This window comes from Osmia lignaria, chromosome 8 (genome assembly GCF_051020975.1).
Source record: "Osmia lignaria lignaria isolate PbOS001 chromosome 8, iyOsmLign1, whole genome shotgun sequence".
Lineage (NCBI taxonomy): Eukaryota > Metazoa > Arthropoda > Insecta > Hymenoptera > Megachilidae > Osmia > Osmia lignaria.
In genome coordinates this window covers 12,802,976-12,821,935 of record NC_135039.1, presented here as the reverse complement: position 1 = coordinate 12,821,935, position 18,960 = coordinate 12,802,976, and the positions used below count along the sequence as shown (strand labels likewise).

The window sequence follows — 18,960 nt, the reverse complement described above, 5'->3', positions numbered from 1 at the left end:
GAGCAAACACTATTCAATCCGGTTCAGGAAGCTTTATCGTATGAGTGCATTACTTAATTTTTATCTGTTCCAAACAGATTAATAATAGATCATTTCTTAGCTCTTTGAGATTGATCTCGTAGGAAGTTTGTAAGGAAAAACCTGCGATATGTATAAATGAATATTGATGGATGAACAGAACGTCAAAATTCTATACACGGTATTTAATTTTGCATCAAATTCATATCAGTCAATAAAAAATGTACTTATTGATACTATTTTAGTTCAGTTTTGAAACTGGATAAGAATACGTGGACGATTTTTCAAACCCATCGCTCTAATTGTAAGAAAAAAGTATGGACATCACTTTAGATGACAGATTAAACGTATTGCAACAAATTAGTCAAAGAAAATTTGTTGAAATATTGGACTCTATTCCTGGAACGAAAGACTTGGTGATAGAGCAGAGGCTTATGAAAATCTTGGACAGTTTCATAGGAGTTTCTGTTCTTAAGTAATCGTTCTTAACTAATGTCTTTGAAACATTATTATTAGATAGAGATAATTATTAAATATCACTCTTTATTTAGACGCTATGGAGTTGAAAAAATCTATAAAATGGAACAGGGCTTGAAGCTTTCAAATTCTCAACATGTATTTCTAGTTTCAAGCGACCTGATCACTTGCAAGAGGGTGTTAGATCAAATACAGTCAGAGATTTCTTTGAATATCAGACCGTGCTTGCAGCCGAGTCATCATATACTGGTCGCTCCATTTGTACCCACTGTCCTTAATTCGATTATCGAAGAAGAGGGTGAATATCTTATTTGATCAGTACACACAATGATAGTTATTAGAAATTACGTTACAGATAAACTATGATTGTTTATTTAGGCTTATCCGGATTGGTTACATTGCAAACACTCTGCTGGGAATTCATAAGATTAGACGGAAACATCTTATCTCTAGAAAATCCTATGTTTACTGATCTCTATTATCATAAAGATACCACCCTACTACCAGCATTGGCGCACTGCTTATGGTCACTGCAACTGATAATTGGTGCACCTAAACTAACAGTGTCCCTTGGAAAGTACAGTCAACAAGTACTGAACATTATCGAGTCAATGAAACAATGTTTAGGCTCGTCAAATATAGAAAATGAAATAGGAGCTTTAATTCTAATGGACAGGAATTGTGATCTAGCCACGTCCCTTTTAACTCCAGTAACGTATGCTGGATTATTACAGGAAGTTGTAGATGTAAACGTTGGAACAGGTGTTTTAGGAAAATCTCAAACCAAATTGGATCCGGATAAAGATCAGATTTATGGAGAAGTTAGGGACACGCCATGCAGTGATGTTTTCCCCATTTTGCATGGAAAAGCTAAATCTCTAAAATGTATATTTATTTGCCTATATTTCTTTCGCTAATTTTACTTCATAAATATTGATATTATCTTTGATGTTACTCATTAGCCGAGCAAGATGCGATACAAACGATGAAGCTGTCCGAAATGGAGAGATACGTGACGACAAGATTACAAAAGACCAGAGATCTGACGCGTCAGCTTGCTTTTCACATTTCTGCCTGCCAGCTTATCGCGGATACATTAGGCTCGGATTTTCAAACTCTGCAGAAAATAGAAAAATGTGTGCTTGAATGCAAAGAGAGGAAAGAATGTTTCAATCACATTGAAAGATACATAGGTACTTTTGCGTTTTTCTTTTATTATTACATTGAGATTTAAATTGATTCATCTTTCAGACGATCATCCATTAAGAACTTTGCGTTTGTTATGCTTATTGTCTATCGCTAGTGATGGTCTTACACAGAGTGAATTGCACTCTGTTCAAAAACTTCATCTTCACGCACACGGTTACAAGCATATACCATTATTCTACAAGCTACAGAGTATAGGTTTACTGAAGTGCAGGGCAGAGAATATTCTGTACAAATTACCGAACTGGACTAGCGAGTGGAATAGCAATGCACAAAAATTGAAGCTCCTACCGAGTGCCTCGAAACAAGCTGAACAGAAAGGTCGTTCGTGCCCCAGTTATGTATTCAATAACGCTTACATACCTCTAATCGTTGGTATCATTTTTATTCATATTTATATTGATTAACCCTCTATTGCATTCCAGTCCCAATTGGGAACTTAAATTTCAAATGTTCTATAGTAATACTGAAGACTCTGAGTTGGTTCCAAGTGGGAACATTGCACAATTTTATTATTCATGCAATAGAGGGTTAATTAAAATAAAATTACCAGAATCATATTTTCACAGGCTCAAATATTAAATGCTATTGTAAATCAAGATAAGGAGCCGAAAAATCTTGAAGAGATAGCTAATTTATCCAACAGTGTTATAAGCGGTCAACGTGGTCCATTGTTACCAAAGATGGTGGTGATATGTATTATAGGAGGTATCACTTATGCTGAAATAACAGCTTGCAGATTCATAGAAAAATCAACCGGAATTCGACTAGTCCTTGCGTCTGATAGTGTAATAACTGGTAATAAGATGCTCGAAAAAGTACAAGAAATCTGAACATTAAAAATAATTTATATGAAAAATAAAATGTTTTTATATACAGTGAGAGGCAAAAATAAATGGACACTGTTCAAAATAGAATTGGACTAAATAACTTGAGGTTTTTTTAGAAGCTATAAAAATTAATTTTCATCATTTTAAAAAATTACATATTTTATCTCTTCTCAAAAAACCTCAATTTTAACCAAAGTATTCCACTTTGAACAGTTCTGCCTCTCACTGTATATAAAAAATTGCAAATATGGAAGTACAGATATTTCAATAAAGACTGAATTAATATACTGTTATTCTCAATATTATTTACATGAGTGCATACACGTAATAATAACTTAATGCCGAACACCCAAGTAAATAACATTCCACATTTGAAAATGATTTAATAATTGCGATTCTCTTCCCGGTTACGATCACGGTCACGATCACGTCTTTGACGACCCCAGTCCTGTCCTTGCCGATTATAATTCTGCCTATCGCGGAAGTTACCTTGGTTTCCTCTTGAGAAGAAGTTTCCTGTAGCATAATACATAATATTATTAACGTTCAAAATTCAACAAGAAATTATTTCAAATTTTTATTACCTTGTTTCATTTCGAAGATGCGTTCATTGGAATCAACGAAATTGTTAACCTTATCGGTAAGTTGTAACGCTAAGGATTGCAGACGGCTCGGTTCGCTGCGATGCATCACAACAGTTTCCGTTGGGTCGTCCAACGATGCCATAAGCTCCTCGTTGATAATCATTTTACTGATAATCGAATGAACAACCGGTCGCTTCAACTGGAACATCTCTGCTAATTTTGGCATTGAAATTGAATCGTACACGTGAGAATAAGTGAACAAATACGTCCTTAACGCTTCCTCTTTGATCAATCTCGTCAGCATATCCCGAACCTTATCCGCTTGGTAGAAAAGATCCCAGACTTTAGCGTTCATCTTTTCATTGATAATGAAATTATTGCAAGCTGACCAATTTCCATTGCGCATCGCTTTTGCCGCCGCCACGACGTGTTCGCGCATGGATTCAGGAGGACCAACCAACGACTGACGCTCGCTGGACCTTAACTGCTGGTAGAAGGTCTTCGAAATCATTCTTCTTCTCGCGTCGAACTCGTGCGCAGCCATGTACGGGATTTCGATCAGCATCGCGGAAACTAAATAAACGCACTCGAGAAGTTCCAAGTTGATGTGCATGTGGAACGGCATTTGTCGTTGCTTCTCGATCTTCTCCTGCTCTTTGCTACGCTCGTGTTGCCTCTGCGGAAGAAGACCCTGTGCCAGAAGTTCCTTCACCTTCCCCGTTACCATTAAGTCGACCAAACAGTTGTGAGCGTCTTTGATATTCGCATGACGGAATGCACACAGGCCCAAGTGAGCGATAGTTCTGTTATACAAAATCTGTAAATTAAATGCAGTTAAAAGAATGTAAATAAATTCCCACGGTTTTTGTATTTTATTTTTTCCCCGCAATTTTGTGAAAATTATAAAATACGCACCTGGGTAGCTGGATCGGAATGCTGAATAGTCTCCTGTAAATGAGACATTAAAATAAGATCACGCGCTTGGAACCAATTATCGTGAAGAGCATGGTGATAAATGTGGGAAAGAATCGCGCGAGTTCGAAGCCTATCGGTCCCATCATGAGCATAAACGTATTTGCAAAGTTTTTCCATAACTTGGACAGATGTTACTATGTCAGCAGGAAGTTCACCCTGAAAAAGATATAGTTTTATACAGTTCCACGTCTATTTCGGGGGTCCGAGGACTCCTTCGAAAAAGGGCACCTCAAATAAAATTTCTAAAATTCTTCTTGCATTTTTAGACGCAAAATCGCCTTATGGGAGCCCTGGACCTTGGAGGACCCTAAGAGGCCGCCCAATCTGCCTTGGGCCCAGGGCCGGCCCTGTTAACAATATGTAATATCATTCTTACCTCCTTCTGTTTAAGAACATTGGGATCAAATTTATAATACAAATGTTCAATTTTACGTAGGTATACGCGACAAAGCTCTGAAACGGTTCCTTGCCTTTCTAAATATTCCTGAACCTTGTCTATTATAGCAGATACTTGTTTCTCATCTTTTAATCTAAAAATTGATTGTAAATGATATTTTTATTATACATTCGTAATTCAAAAATCTTTCTAAACGTACCTTTCAACGTATTCGTTACTGTGCGGATCGCATTCTTTTAATAATTTTATAAATTCTTCGTCTAATCGTTCTACTAAAGTTAACACACATCCATGGATTTTATACGGAGGTGTTTCGTACTCCTCCCCCTCCTCGGATATCACTTCAGCGATTATCATATCTTTAGTGCTCAAAAGCATGTCGAGCATCTCTGTTATACGTTCCAATATCCTGTAAAAAGTAATCTGCTGTATATTTCTGAACTAGGACAATTTTGTGTTATAAAACCAAAATGAAACGTATACGAACTTTGACCAATACTCGGGCTTCATCGCGTCTGATACTTTGGGATTGTAATCGAAGATGGAGGACACAATGGAAAATTTAATTTTAACAGCCACTGCTGGTCCAAGATTATGAGCATCGGCTATGGACTGTAATTCGTGTAATAATTCAATTTGTTCTCGTCTGTCTGTACGTTTTTTACCACGGGCTGCGATTATTTCAGATAATTTCTTCAAAACAGCAGCTACATTAATTTCAGCATCTTTTGCAAACATTTTTGGTTTCTCAGATGGAATAGCAACACCGCCTTTAACGGTTTCCCATTCACCTTCTCCGTCATCCTCGTCTTTCTTCTTTTTCCTTTCCTTTTCTTTACGCTCCTTTCGCTGTTCCTTTCGTTTTACTTTATCTTCTTCATCCTCTTTATCCGCAGCTCTACTTCCATTAACATGTTTGAATTACTATTAATCTTTCCACTAATTTCTATATAATTATACGCACCTTTTGATAAATCGTTCACGGATATTTTGATACTGGCCTTCATCCTCGCTACTAGTGCTTTCACTATCTGATGAACTGCCCCAATCAGATTCACTTTCGCTAGCGTCCTCCCCATCGACTACGCTCTTCTGTAAAATATGAAAATCTTGCTTACAAGTACGTCATTTAGAATACAGAATTACCGTGTAACACGAACCTTAAATTTAGAAATGTCTGGTTCGCTTGCTTCAGATCCAGCTTTCTTAAAAGCGACAGCACTATCGTCCTCTTCCTCTGACTGCACAACTTCTTCGGCTAAAATTTCACATTTAAATTAATATTTACCTATAAATATAATTAATGATATTTCTGAATTATATTTACGTTTCTCTTCCTCTTCGTCGTCATCCTGATCAGGGTTCTCTCGGAATCTGACTATGTCTTCTTCAAAGTCTTTGTTATATTTTCTAAGTTTCTGACGCAAAGATGTCAACGATTTTGAATTATTTTTCGACATATTCTTGCGACCATCACGATCTTCCCATACTTCATTGATGAAATCTTCCATTTCTACCAAACATCTGATATAAAAACGGGGTGTTTGACCGCCTTCCTCTTTCGCTATTACTGGCAATGCCTTCTGATAGGCACGCATTAAATCCTCGAAACTGGAAAGCATGCTACTCATGTCTTTAATCTTCTTATAGTTTCTTATAAGTTTAATGAGATTAGCTATCTCTTCGTATCTCTTCTCTTTTGTCGAGCGTACTACCCTTTTGGTTTCTTCTTCTTCATCGCTGAACTACAGAAAGAAAATATTATGTTACAGTTGCTGGAAATAAGAGACATTAGATGAGTCTAGTCTACTTACTGTAAAAGCTGCAGTTGGTGTTTTCTGAATCTGCTCTTCTTCTGAGGCGGTATCAGACTCAGAGTCTGATCCAGTTGCGAAAAAACGACTCATTTTTCTGTAAAAAAATACTTAATATGTACTCTGCTCGAAACAATGCAGTTAAACGTTTCAAATATATCGTATCAATGTAAATATTTGATTTTATTTAGTTAGTGTAATAATCCAATATAACGAAATATTATAAAAGGGATCGTATGTGTTCGGTCTATGGACGCATGGCACAGTAGTTAAATAAATAATCTCGGATATCACGCAATAAATGCTATTAACAAAATTTAATTCAAGAAACAGAAATTTATGTATTTTATAAATCTTACGGATTATAAAATCAATCGCTCGCTTTCTTTTAAAACGTCGAGGTTTACAGGTTATATTATACTGCCACAGGCTCATTCGCCATTGAATATACTATATGTATATATATATATATGTAATAAAGCGTTCTAAAACTTATCATAAAATTATTATACACAAATATTTCAGATTATTATACGTTTTTATCATTTGTAATTATATACATATTGTTCAACTCGTCTATTGTTAATAATTATACATATAAATTATAACATTAGGGAGTAGTTGAAGGTTTGAAAATTTTGATTAATCATTCCGAATGCTTTTCAGAACACGTAGATGCTATTCGGGATTTCGGGATCATTAGAAATTCGTCCCTTCTGTTGGTATTATTAAAGGAAATCAAGCTTTTTCACAAAGAAAATAAGGAAATTAGGTAGTAATTGTATATTTTTTTCTAACGAGATTGAGAGCTTGAGAAAAATATCGGGCAGTCTATGTACAAGACGTAACATTTCGTTGAATGTCATTTTGCTTTGCGGGAATTATCCCAGTTTATCGCAAAAGCTGCAGCAATGGCAACTGCTATGATGAGTGATATGGATCCTGAAAAATCCGTCGAAGAGTAAGTATGGAATATGTTAATATAATATCAAACTTCTACATATAATACATCAATTATTCATTTTCGAATATTTAAAAGTATCATGTTCTTCAGTAATATACAGGATGTAATATGATTCATTTGGAAATTTTAGCCCTGAAGATATATTTTTCATCTTGTTATATATTTAGATATTTTTATTTTACCAATAATTCTGTAAGCTTGTTAGTTTGTTATGGGATTATGTAATTGTTAAAGGGAGGAATATGGTACGACAGCGATTATTAAATTATTCATTATACATTTTAGGGTGGCAAACAAGAAAAATCAAGCTGCCAAGGAACTTTATTTTGTGAAGGAATATAAAAAAGCATTAGTAGAATACAGTGAACTTATCGGTAAAGTATACTTTTTAATTATAGAACTCTGGTAATATAGCCGAACTGATGAATTAATCAAATTAATATTTTTCAGAGCTATGCCCAAACAATGCAGTGTATTATGGAAACAGAGCTGCGTGTAATATGATGCTCGCGAAATACCGTGATGCTCTAGCCGATGCCAAAAAAAGCATCGAGTTGGATCCTAAATTATTTAAAGTAAATTGTGCAATTTGTATGAAACTGTGTACATAGTAAATGAACAGCTTTTGATTTTAATTAATTCCTGTTTAGGCATACGTGAGAGTTGTGAAATGTAGTTTAATTTTGGGAGATATTATGGAGGCTGAAAATATATTAACTAAGTTAACGGAACTTGATCCTGAAAACGAGGCGATACCTGTAGAGAAACGTGTCTTGAAAACTGTACAAAAGTTTATTAAAGACGCGGAATCTGCGTACGCTGCTAAGGATTATCGTAAGGTTTGGAGTCCAATTTCAAAAATATAAAATGTGTATGTAATTCATAATTATTAATCTGTTGTAACATGTTTAGGTTGTGTATTGTATGGATCGTTGTCTCGACGTAAGCACTTCTTGTACAAGATTCAAACTGACTAAATCAGAATGCTTAGCATTTTTAGGAAGGTATCAAGAGGCACAAAAAATCGTTAAGTATGTTTATGTTGTTTCATAGCTCAACGGATTATATTAGATTACAGGATTATATTTTATTTGATTGTTTTTATTTCAGTGATATTTTACATTTTGATAAGCAAAATGTCGATGCTATGTGCATTCGTGCAATATGTTTGTACTTCCAAGATAATATTGATAAAGCATTTGCACATTTTCAACAAGTACTTAGACTAGCACCTGATCACGTTAAGGCATTAGAAATATATAAGGTAAGTGGTTTAATTAAATCCCTAAGAAACACTTATAATATTGCATTGTAATATTTTAGAAAGCTAAAAGCTTGAAAAAGAAAAAGGAGGAAGGAAATGCAGCTTATAAAAAGGAACAATATCAGGAAGCATACAAACTATACAGCGAAGCTTTGGCTATAGATCCTCATAACATAGTAACAAACGCGAAACTTCATTTTAACAAGGCAATGGCTGCAGCCAAGGTATTATATCGTTACTTTGTGTTTTTAAAACACGTCTTACAAATAATGCTATTAATTTTCGTTTACTACTCTATAGTTACGCCGATTAAACGAATCGGTAGTAGAATGTTCAGAGGCATTAAAATTAGATGAAAATTATTTGAAAGCTCTTCTAAGAAGGGCAGCTTCTTACATGGAGCTCGATGAATTCGAAAAGGCTGTTCATGATCTCGAGAAAGCGTGTAAACTGGATAAGAGTCGCGGTAAGAATAGGATAATTTATTTTTAAAAGTCTACATTTTATAATCCATTATATCCATTTGCAGAAAACAAACGATTGTTAATGGAAGCCAAATTAGCACTGAAAAAATCGTTGAGGAAAGATTATTATAAGATTTTAGGTATTGATAAGAATGCATCGACCGATGATATCAAGAAAGCGTATAGGAAACGAGCGATGGTACATCATCCTGGTAAGTTTCCAAGTAGTTCCTTTTCTTTAACTGCCTTAATTTAATCATTTTTGTTTGCGTTATTCCATTCAGACCGACATCCCAACGCAACAGAAGGGGAAAAGAAGGAGCAAGAAAAGAAATTTAAAGAAGTAGGAGAAGCGTACGGGATTCTATCTGATCCTAAAAAGCGGTCACGTTACGACAGTGGACACGACATATACGACATTGATGATGGTGATGGTGGATTCCATGGTTAAAATATTTTCTTAGATCACGCTTCTATTTTTCATTTTCATTTTTAACGTTACTAAATTTCTTTTCAGATATCGATCCAAGCGCGATGTTCCAAACATTTTTCAACCAACACGACGGCTATCAGTTCCATACGTCTGGTTTTCCTGGTGGCTTTACTTTCCACTTTGGTTAACAGCATTCCGACATACAGGTTCCCGTACCACTTTAACGTTTCAAGCCATCAGAACTTTATTCTATAGATGAATGTACCGGATTTGTGTATCTTCCATTCATAGCACATCCCGTATCAGCATGTAGTATAAATAATGTAAAACCTACTTGTTAGACATAGTTTTATATATTTATTTAAATAACTGTAAATACGACAACATCTCGATAGACCTGCGATACAGACAGTAAACGTGACTGAATATTAACGCTCATACGGATTCTTAAGTGAAACAAATGTGTTTTTTTTTCACAAAGTACAGTTGCATTGACGTAGGTACTGTAGCGAGCCGTTGAGATTTCATCCGGGACGACACCGGAGTAAGAAGGGTCCCCAGCGTACAGGGGCTGGCTCTGGTTTAATGAATTCTTTCCAGCTTCCTACAGTACTTATTACATTTAAGTTATTTTCCCTTAGTTTTCCCTGATCACAGCGAATGGTTACAGGAGTAGGCTTGGAACTAAATAATATTCGTAATAAATTTTTCTGAAACTCTGCTTTAATTCATGTACACGTTACACGATTTCTCAATTACCATTGGAGTGAGATTGTAAACTTATATAAACTTTCTATAGAAATATTAATGTGTTAACCATTGTTATATTGAGCAATAATAAACTCTGAAACAGGCACTGAATCTATCTTTCAATCATAGTTAGTGGTATTTAAACGAGTAGAAATTGCAATATATTACCTGAAATAATCAGAATTTCTTCATTCGGTAAACCATTATGCATTACATTGTACTATAATTGTAATATCTAATTAAATGTAATAAATATCGGTCAATAAAAATTCCGAAAGATCCTGAAAGTAAAATCCATGCTTACTTTCATTTAAATTTCTGTATTTCTAATTAAAATAAAAATGCAATTATATTCAAAGTAATGTTAAGTGGAAAGGATGTCTTATTTCAATCTTTGAAATATCCAAAGAAGTTAAAAAATGAAGGAAAAGGAAACAAGCGGTCCTCCCCCCACTGCAGTTCGCGTCCTACTGAGGAGTTGCGCGTCTAGCGCAAGCTATAAAGAATGATCATCCCCTTTTACCGTCCCCCCACTATACGTTCTTCAGCGTTAAATATACCAAATAATTTAAACAATAATAATTTATATACTCTACAAAACACTGTTATTCGAAATTCAATTAACTTATTGCTTATTCAGTTAAATTTTACAGGATACAAGCACGCATGCGCACGGCGGCCTGAAATCCAAACCCTCTGTAATCCTTAGTGCTTTATTTCAGTTCTGGTACAGTGAACTCCAGTTGAACCGCACTCAACTAAACAATAATCTTTTATATCAACCACCGTGAAAAATGTAGTGTTCCAAGTGTAAATTAACAGAAAAGCTTAGTTTTATTTCTTTCCTGCGCGTCGCTATAAAACCACTGAATATAGTGAAGTGTTAATTAAACAGTAAAATATTTTATAACAATGGCAAAGTTTTTAGCAACTATTAAAGCAATTATTACACGGTTAGTTTTTGCGGCTCATGGTTTCATCGCAATTTGGCAAGTTACCACGTTTAAAAAGAATCCTCTCTTCTGGTACCTGAGTTGTCCAATTCTGTTACTCTTCTTCGAGGGGATCTTCACGCTTTCTATAAAAGAAAATCAAGAATGGAAATGGTAAATAACAACTCATCTTTACTAAACAAATTTCTTAGAAGAAAATTCAACATTATTTGAATTACCTTTTTCATTTTGATTATTCTTTAAGAAATTTTATTTATCTTTTGAAATGTTTAAATATTTAAAAGATCAGATATGTGAAGGATTTATCAAAGTATATATGAATAATATTAACACCCTTAGAAGGGAATTCAAATGATAAAACAAGTCTACTTTCCCGTTGAAAGAAGGGCGTGTTTTTTGTGGGTTCATCTCAATTTGACAGTCGGAAATTGAAGCATTAGTAAGAAGAGCGGGACGAGACACAATCCACTATAGGTAGAAGCAGGTCGAAAATTATCGACATATAGAAAAGGCTACGTAACAGTGACCCCCTTTTTCTAATATCCTTTTCCATTCATATTGTGTGATCGATTGGACGGAGATTCAGCAGAAATATGCCTGAAAAAACATTGATGTATTATAGAACAAAATATGTACAATATTAAATATTCATTGTTCAATTTACCTGATATTATTAATTGATTAACATCCAATTTTCTTTCTTCTTCAACAGGTTTTGTCCTTCTGTTTTCCTGTATCTAAGCAGTGTAGTGCCTGCAATATGGCTGTTGGAGTTGGATAAGGTTGACAGAAGATTGAGAGCATTTGAAGCAAATGTAAACATATCAGAAAATTTTGATCTTACCAATTTAGCAGCTGAAGACTTAAAACACTTGGAGAAAGCATTTGGCGTGGGTATTTCTTCCCTCTGAACAAATAATCAGTAGAAGTCTAGTTTCTTCTTTAAATCATTTTCTTGTCTTGATTGATGATTCAGGTGAACATCTACCTGCCAGACATACGGATCTCCACAGAAACCTGGGTGACTTTAATAGAACAATTCCTGATGCTGATTCTGATCATTGGAAGATGGATGTTACCAAAAGGTGACTTAACCCGCGACCAATTAAGCCAGTTGTTATTAGTTTACATTGGAACAGCAGCGGACATCATCGAGTTTTTCGATTCGTTCAAAGAGGATCGAATAGCACGTGAACCTGTGCTGGTTTATTTGACCCTAGGAATTTGGGCGTGGTCCCTGATGCAATTTACCGTAGTCCTGACGGCGACCAAGTCCAGGAAGTCGCGGCTCTCGTCCGGAAGCGCTGTCAAAAAGAGAGTACACACTGAGACCAGTTGTTGTAGCATAGACGTATGGGGGATCGCTTTGAACATGCTTTTACAGGTAGATTTTACTTACAGAAACCACCACCCTATGAAACAGTGATTCAATAATTGTAATTTTACACATGAAGACAATTAAATTAAAAATTAATTTTCATCTCGTTCCAGTTTCTGATGAAGTCTCTTATAAAATTTGTTACAGGATGGACCATTTCTTGCATTTCGACTTATTCTAATCATTCATTACCACATTGTCAGCTACATGAACATTTTCTTCACGTGCAAAAACACTTTGGTTATTCTTCTGCAACTGTATCGTTTGTACGTGGTACAGACAGAGAACAGGAACAAGCGGAAGAAGAAACCTGAAACGTCAAATATTAGTATCATTTCACGAGGGGACATGTATAAGCACGTGAAAGGTCGTAAAGTTTCTGTTGAGAGAAGAAGAAAGAGAAGAAGAGACAATGACGTTGAGGCAAATTACTCGCAGAGCGAAGAAACCACAGAAGAAGATGACCAGTTTGACTCCTCTCCAAGAAATACTCGTCCTAAACGGTGCATAATATTTCCTCTTTTTAAATAATTATTCTTCTCAACCTGAAAAATAATAATTCTTTGTTAATAATAATTCTTAATATTCTAATAATAATACTAATAATTCTAATAATAATAATAATTCTTAATATTCTAATAATAATACTAATAATTCAAATAATAATAATATTTCTTAATATTCTAATAATAATACTAATAATTCTAATAATAATAATAATAATAATAATAATTCTTAATATTCTAATAATAATACTAATAATTCTAATAATAATAATAATTCTAACAATAATAATATTTCTAATAATAATAATAATAATTCTAATAATGATAATAATAATAATAATTCTAATTAATAATAATTCTTACGATGATATATGCTTCTTGGTTGACTTACTTCTTAAAATCTTACAGAAAAACTCGCCAAGACATTGATTACTCTACGTCAAGTTCTGGGAAACAAGGAAAATTAAAAAGGATTGAAATCAAGAAGAAATCATCGCGCAAAAATGATTCCAAACGCGAGATTTCAACGGAGGAAGAGAAACGTAGACGGAAAGTCGACAGAAAACCATCGACCAAAGGAGACAGGAATTTCTCCGAGAGCACCAGGTTGAAATCCAAACAGGACGACTCCAGTAAAAGCTCCAGCAGGAGTAGGAAGTGCAAAGACAATAGCGAAGAGGAGTCGACCACTGAAGAAGTCGCTGGAAAGACTGTCACCGAGGAAAGTGAATCAGAACCTGAAAGGAAAAGGTACATTAATTATTCTACTTTAATTTATCAACAATCTAACTTAAATATACTATTTAAAATTCTAATATAAAATAAAGAAGCTAACAATGTAACATACATTACTAATTTATTCCTATACATTACATTTTTAATTAAAAAAGATTAAAGGAAGATAACAACTCTCTTATTTTCTAGTTGAAAAGAAAATACTATTCTACCATAAATAAAATTTTGTTAAATAAAACGGTTTCTATTCTCCTCAGGTACGTTCACCGAAAACGGCGACAAGATAGAGACTGACAAAGACGCCTCGGCATAATCGCACTCTTCTTCGTCTATTCCGCGATCCTCGTTACCTGCATGCTTTTCATACATGCCGGGGTCAATGACGGCATGGTGTTGACTACGAAATTAAAGAAAACATCTCGTACTAATTAGCTCTTTGCACTCCACCACAAATCATTAATGTTGCAATGTTGAAAGGTACCTAAAAAAAGAAAAAAGAGAAAAAAAAAAAGATTAATGTATTTTATATTTAAAGAATTTTATAGCGAACGTTCGAGACGCACAAATGGAGTGCAAAGAGTGAAAAATCGTGTGGAGCACAAAATTTTAATGTCTATAGAAATTTAGCACCCGATTAGCTTAAAATAAGAGAAACGATTTAGATTAAATATAGAAAGACATTATTTTAATATCTGATCAATTCTACATTCGATTCGTCGCGTGTTACATTATTAATTGAATAATACAACCCTTAATTAATACCTGGTTATATTGTAAACAATATAAAATGTTTATACTGTGTCGATTGTCTGATGCTTTCGTTAATAAAAACAAACGATGGATCTTTGCTTTGCGATGACTTAACTAAAACAGAATTATGGAAGAACAATGAATGAAGAAGAATATTGTGAAAAATGTAATAAAAATTCATAAAGCTTGTAATCCCTTTTTTTAAATAGTACTCATGTTATTGAATTCTTGCAGCTTTCCAACCATTGCACGCTTTGTACAGCGTCCAAAGTGTCAATATAATTAGCTAGATCATCCTGATGTGTACCAGTAGCAGCGCAGTACAACATGGCTGTATCTTCCAACAGTTCCTGCAAGTACTGCATCTTAGGAGCTGTTGAATCGACATCGTCGCTCGTTGCAGACGCCCTCTTCTTCTCCTCCACGTTCTCCACGTTAGTTTGCCTACGTTGAAGCAGTTCCAGGTGCTTGGACACCTCGATCATCCCCCCTGGCGAGGAACGCAGCCCAGTCGGATTGATCCTGAACAACGACTGCCTATTCGGCAAAAGTTTCTCCTCGTTTCTGATACTTTTCAGGTCTCTCGCCTTCCCCATAGTCAAGTGAAACCGCCTCCACTTACCATGGGAGAACGTTAACTGTGTGTTCTTCTCTATACAAGTCTCCTGAGAGTTCTGACTCGTATTCTCATCTTTGCAGGAAAGTTCGTTGACCCTCGTGTTCTTCCCAGGGCAGAAAGAAGCGTTCTCCGAGGCAGGTTTCTTTGTGGTATTTTTATTGTACTCAGAGAGAATCTTGGCGATCTCCGTGGCTTCGTTGCTGTAGCAGGTCTTATTCAAAGTGGTAGAAGGTGATTTGACTTTCAGTCCTTTGCAGGGTATTTCATAATACAATTTCCCTTCCCCAGCGTTTGGTATTTGAATCTTGGTGTGTTTAGCAGTATTAAGCAGGTATCTGGTCATAGCGAACTCTACCTTCTTCTCGCGTTTCGTTGGAGCTTTCTTTGAGCCAAATTGTTCGCTCAGGTCAAAGTGTTTGTATATCGACGACAGCTCGCCTAAATTTTCTTCACCAACGATTGTGTCTTCAGCTTTTGTGTTCACAGTGCTTGGGGTGGATTTTACAAACCGTGTGTCCTTTATGTCTGAAGTGTTAACCAGTATGAAAGGGTTCTTGGACGGTCGTACTGCATCTTGAATCTTCACCTGTCCTCCCTGAAGCGTTTTCATGTTAGCGAAGGCGATTGATTTTTGGGAATTAGCAAGGTAGACTTTCTGTGCTGGGAACAATTGAGTTTTTGGAATTTGATTAAAGTTCTTCGCGTTCTGTGGCATCATAACAGCTGTGTAATTATCCATTCTATTTTCTTCAATGGGTTTTTGTAGATTTTCCTTGGAATTATTTGGTGAATCTTTCCTAGGAGTCTGTTCGACAATGTTTGATTGTTTCGGTGTTTCTTTAACGACTGTAGATGAATTCTTCTTTTCATTTAACATATCCAGCTTTCCCTCCACGTTGGTTTTATAAGTAGGAGTCATCACTTGGGAGCAATAACCAAGGACACAGTGGAAACTTTCATGCATACAACTTTCAAAGGATTTCACCTTCTCTGATGGATCTTTCGAGTTTCTAATATTTGTGAAGCTTCTACTCGATTTGCTTTTCTTACTACGTTTTTTTTCGAAAGAGGAATGAAGAGAATCGCAGTGAGGATCGACGGATACCACTTCTATTTCCGGCCGATTAATTATCTCACAGTAAGAAAGCCCGTCGAAGCTTGTGAAATATCGGCCCAAATATTCTGCGGCCAGACCAAGCTGAAAATTCACATTTCATTAATATCTAATAATAATTCAGATAGAAGAATATACAGGGTGTTCGATAACAGGTGTTTACGGCTTTGTTTTTCAGTAATTAACGTTTAAAGCTTCGAGTAAAAAGCGCCTAAAACCTGCAACCTGCCCAGCACCGATGACTGAACGTCAGGTCGGCAGGGGTCGGTACAGTCATAACCAAGAATCGAAACCGAATACTGCAGTACCGAGAAAGAGAACAGCACGAGGTAAGTTTCTACTATTCTTGGTTATGACTGTACCGACCCCTGCCGACGTGACGTTCGATCGTCGGTGCTGAGCGGATTGCAGGTTTTAGGCGCTTTTTACTCGAAGTTTTAAACGTTAATAACTAGAAAACAAAGCCGTAAACGCTATTTCGTTATTCTTGATTTTCGTCTTATTTTCATCCCTAGAATCACCCCTTAAAATATTGCCCACCTGTTGTCGAACACCCTGTATAAACAACACACGGGCTGAATAATTTTGAGGTTAGAGATACTCATCTTGATTAAATTTGAAAGAATTCACCTTAAAAATAAAAAAATAAATATTAGAACATTCTTTTATTGATAGTCTTGCCTGAGGATGGAAAACTGGTCTCTCGTGCATTCCATGTACGGGCCACTCTTTCCATTCCAGTGCATCCTTCATGGTGGGTGCCTGATAAGTGGCTCCTACATTGTACATTTTTCGTGTCACTGATCTGGTGTTCATGTAAGGCTTAGTGGAAGATTTTCCTCGTTTACCATCCTCCGAACTGAAAAGCATTTCCTTCTTTTTCGCGGCAAGTAATCGCTGTCTTAATCGGGGAAAATTTTTATCTGGATCCTTCTTCTTCGCGCGTATCGGATTCCTACGTACTTCCGTCACGCTGTGACTGCAATTAAAGAAAAATCTTTCTTATCATTAATTCCTTCAAGTAAAATTCACCTAATAATATTTTCGGCTCCGATTTAGTATATGGGCTGCTCCCCTGGAAGGAGTTATACAGATGGATAGTTTGGGGGATTACATATTTGTAATCCTCATCCATCGGCTCGTAAATAAAATTAGTAGGGTTGCTGCTCCAGAAAATTTTTAGCCATTTTAAAAAAACCGCCACTGCGGGAGCGTCAGTGCGCTTTCTCTCGCGCAGCCATGCGCGCATGCGCACAACAGTCAAACACCACACCGCTGGAACTGTGGATCGCACAGTTCCGTACAAAGATTTTTGTATTTTTTTTCATAAACTAGCGGATGGCTACTGACATTAAGCTTAAGGATTATATATTGTAAAAGTATAATGAAAGAATTAAAGAAAAATGGACTCGATATCTAGTGGAAATAGGGGTGTTGCAGTTCCACAGTGCCCATACGCGAGCCGCCACTGCTCCAAGCTATCCAACGATATAGGTTACTACCCAGTGGGGAGCAGCCCATATGTTATTAAATTAAATTATTCATTAAATTTCAGTACCTTTGAAGAAACTTACGTTTTTCTTACAGCTCGATAGACTCTTCTTATTTTGCTAACTCCACCGCCGGAAGTCGAGGCTCCGCTACTGGTTTCTGTCGAATCACGCACGTAATCACTGTCCTCCTTATATTTTTTGTCCTGTGTCATATCAAACGTATCGGAGGATAATTTTTTCATAATTTTCGAGTTCCTATACTCTTCTGTCACGTTCGATGATTCGAAATTATTCCGCTTCCTTTAAGGACATTTTTATCACTCACCTCGATCACTCGTCGATTTTCTTGTTTCTCATCCGTTTTCTCCGTTTGCTCGTGTCTCAATGACCGATCGTTTTCTTTTTCTATTATAGCAATCACACTCACGTCATCGTCCTCCTTGCCGTCGGAATTATTCTCCCCTGGTACCATTTGTTTTCGGTTCTCCATTTTATGGAATTAAGTAAACCGTGCAATTCTTCCGGTTTCTTTAGTCCGATGACGTAATATGGTAATCTTGAACACATAGAAATTAATTCTAAAAATTAATTAATTTTACGTCACCGGTGAACTGCGTTACTGCTCTAGGGTTAAACTGCATAAAGTAAACGATTACTGTGACATACTGTTTCGTGATGTTCAGTGATCTTCTACTACGCATGCAACATGTCTGATGTTGTTTATAAAACACTTGTCGATAAACACAAACTATTTTTATGGGATTATGAATGATCTATAGAAATATATAACCGATACACTAACCCAACCACGCATCCCATGCTTTTGTTTCCTGAGATGAATAATAGTGTCCAGGGGCGGCGCGAGGCAGGTTCACGCGTTCGCCGGAACTCGGCCTCGCATTTTGAAAGGCCCCGCGAAAACTCGCGGTTGAAATTAATAAAAAATTATCTTCGATCATCAATAAGCCAAGACCGATTTACATCTCTGGCTATTCTTGCAATAAAAAGCGAAGTAGCAAACTCAATCAATTTTAAGTAATCAAAGATTTTGCGGCGAAAAAAGCGAGAAAAATTATGTAATATTGTATTATAATAAATAATTCCTTATTGTGAAATTTAAATATAGGATTTGAATATTCTGGCTCCGAAAAATTGTTGAACCGGGCCTCGCAAAAGGTCGCGCCGGCCCTAATAGTATCATCTAGCAATCGGAGTTCAAAGATACTTATAAAATAT

The 18,960-nt window shown here is 35.9% G+C and overlaps 5 protein-coding genes across 12 annotated transcripts; 3 read left to right on the top strand and 2 right to left on the bottom strand.

Moving 5' to 3' along the window:
• The first annotated feature begins 57 nt into the window (after positions 1-57).
• Vps33B (vacuolar protein sorting 33B) lies at positions 58-2,661 on the top strand. Of its 2 annotated transcripts, none has more exons than XM_076689780.1 (7): positions 58-199; positions 269-493; positions 570-793; positions 874-1,380; positions 1,458-1,688; positions 1,747-2,072; positions 2,271-2,661. In XM_076689780.1, exons 2-7 carry the CDS (start codon positions 336-338, stop codon positions 2,532-2,534), a joined length of 1,710 nt encoding a protein of 569 aa, XP_076545895.1. In that variant the 5' UTR covers positions 58-199; positions 269-335; the 3' UTR covers positions 2,535-2,661. The 2 variants fall into 2 exon arrangements, with proteins under 2 accessions (XP_076545895.1, XP_034185459.2); XM_034329568.2 differs by having other exon boundaries at positions 264-493.
• A 145-nt stretch (positions 2,662-2,806) lies between these two features.
• Positions 2,807-6,753, bottom strand: eIF3c (eukaryotic translation initiation factor 3 subunit C). Its single transcript, XM_034329556.2, has 11 exons — positions 6,661-6,753; positions 6,302-6,398; positions 5,815-6,232; positions 5,648-5,745; positions 5,452-5,579; positions 4,975-5,385; positions 4,687-4,896; positions 4,467-4,620; positions 4,031-4,246; positions 3,116-3,932; positions 2,807-3,047 (listed from the first exon to the last, which is right to left on the bottom strand). The coding sequence occupies exons 2-11, from the start codon at positions 6,392-6,394 to the stop codon at positions 2,914-2,916; spliced, it is 2,679 nt and encodes an 892-aa protein (XP_034185447.2). The 5' UTR covers positions 6,395-6,398; positions 6,661-6,753; the 3' UTR covers positions 2,807-2,913.
• Positions 6,754-6,971: 218 nt separating this feature from the next.
• Positions 6,972-9,925, top strand: Tpr2 (Tetratricopeptide repeat protein 2). Of its 2 annotated transcripts, none has more exons than XM_034328998.2 (11): positions 6,972-7,262; positions 7,551-7,639; positions 7,716-7,840; positions 7,916-8,104; positions 8,178-8,296; positions 8,376-8,529; positions 8,589-8,753; positions 8,830-8,995; positions 9,059-9,205; positions 9,278-9,421; positions 9,511-9,925. In XM_034328998.2, exons 1-11 carry the CDS (start codon positions 7,213-7,215, stop codon positions 9,612-9,614), a joined length of 1,452 nt encoding a protein of 483 aa, XP_034184889.1. In that variant the 5' UTR covers positions 6,972-7,212; the 3' UTR covers positions 9,615-9,925. The 2 variants fall into 2 exon arrangements, with proteins under 2 accessions (XP_034184889.1, XP_034184888.1); XM_034328997.2 differs by having other exon boundaries at positions 9,278-9,439.
• A 1,163-nt stretch (positions 9,926-11,088) lies between these two features.
• On the top strand, positions 11,089-13,833 carry LOC117606497 (transmembrane protein 26). Its single transcript, XM_034328999.2, has 5 exons — positions 11,089-11,282; positions 11,842-12,019; positions 12,106-12,513; positions 12,655-13,010; positions 13,422-13,833. The coding sequence occupies exons 1-5, from the start codon at positions 11,089-11,091 to the stop codon at positions 13,831-13,833; spliced, it is 1,548 nt and encodes a 515-aa protein (XP_034184890.2).
• Positions 13,613-18,214, bottom strand: LOC143305505 (uncharacterized). Of its 6 annotated transcripts, XM_076689494.1 has the most exons (7): positions 18,050-18,214; positions 17,806-17,927; positions 17,080-17,210; positions 16,913-17,007; positions 14,511-16,315; positions 13,961-14,229; positions 13,613-13,750 (listed from the first exon to the last, which is right to left on the bottom strand). In XM_076689494.1, the coding sequence occupies exons 1-5, from the start codon at positions 18,212-18,214 to the stop codon at positions 14,711-14,713; spliced, it is 2,118 nt and encodes a 705-aa protein (XP_076545609.1). In that variant the 3' UTR covers positions 13,613-13,750; positions 13,961-14,229; positions 14,511-14,710. The 6 variants fall into 6 exon arrangements, with proteins under 6 accessions (XP_076545609.1, XP_076545604.1, XP_076545607.1 ...); XM_076689489.1 differs by having other exon boundaries at positions 16,913-17,210; XM_076689492.1 differs by having other exon boundaries at positions 13,961-14,145; positions 16,913-17,210.
• Between the last annotated feature and the right edge of the window lie 746 nt (positions 18,215-18,960).

What these genes read in the sequence shown, in the direction of transcription:
- LOC117606497 (XM_034328999.2), top strand. Translation starts at nt 11,089, where the DNA reads ATGGCAAAGTTTTTAGCAACTATTAAAGCAATTATTACACGGTTAGTT. An exon ending in GAAAATCAAGAATGGAAATG is followed by an intron (nt 11,283 to 11,841) that starts GTAAATAACAAC and finishes CTTCTTCAACAG; the next exon opens with GTTTTGTCCTTCTGTTTTCC. An exon ending in AGAAATACTCGTCCTAAACG is followed by an intron (nt 13,011 to 13,421) that starts GTGCATAATATT and finishes AAAATCTTACAG; the next exon opens with AAAAACTCGCCAAGACATTG.
- LOC143305505 (XM_076689489.1), bottom strand. Translation starts at nt 18,214, where the DNA reads ATGGAGAACCGAAAACAAATGGTACCAGGGGAGAATAATTCCGACGGC. An exon ending in AAAATCGACGAGTGATCGAG is followed by an intron (nt 17,928 to 18,049) that starts GTGAGTGATAAA and finishes GATATGACACAG; the next exon opens with GACAAAAAATATAAGGAGGA. An exon ending in TATCGAGCTGTAAGAAAAAC is followed by an intron (nt 17,211 to 17,805) that starts GTAAGTTTCTTC and finishes CTTTAATTGCAG; the next exon opens with TCACAGCGTGACGGAAGTAC.
- Vps33B (XM_076689780.1), top strand. Translation starts at nt 336, where the DNA reads ATGGACATCACTTTAGATGACAGATTAAACGTATTGCAACAAATTAGT. An exon ending in ATAGGAGTTTCTGTTCTTAA is followed by an intron (nt 494 to 569) that starts GTAATCGTTCTT and finishes CTCTTTATTTAG; the next exon opens with ACGCTATGGAGTTGAAAAAA. An exon ending in TTCGATTATCGAAGAAGAGG is followed by an intron (nt 794 to 873) that starts GTGAATATCTTA and finishes TTGTTTATTTAG; the next exon opens with GCTTATCCGGATTGGTTACA.
- Tpr2 (XM_034328997.2), top strand. Translation starts at nt 7,213, where the DNA reads ATGGCAACTGCTATGATGAGTGATATGGATCCTGAAAAATCCGTCGAA. An exon ending in AGAATACAGTGAACTTATCG is followed by an intron (nt 7,640 to 7,715) that starts GTAAAGTATACT and finishes AATATTTTTCAG; the next exon opens with AGCTATGCCCAAACAATGCA. An exon ending in TAAACTGGATAAGAGTCGCG is followed by an intron (nt 8,996 to 9,058) that starts GTAAGAATAGGA and finishes ATCCATTTGCAG; the next exon opens with AAAACAAACGATTGTTAATG.
- eIF3c (XM_034329556.2), bottom strand. Translation starts at nt 6,394, where the DNA reads ATGAGTCGTTTTTTCGCAACTGGATCAGACTCTGAGTCTGATACCGCC. An exon ending in AAGCCCGAGTATTGGTCAAA is followed by an intron (nt 4,897 to 4,974) that starts GTTCGTATACGT and finishes TACTTTTTACAG; the next exon opens with GATATTGGAACGTATAACAG. An exon ending in AGTAACGAATACGTTGAAAG is followed by an intron (nt 4,621 to 4,686) that starts GTACGTTTAGAA and finishes ATCAATTTTTAG; the next exon opens with ATTAAAAGATGAGAAACAAG.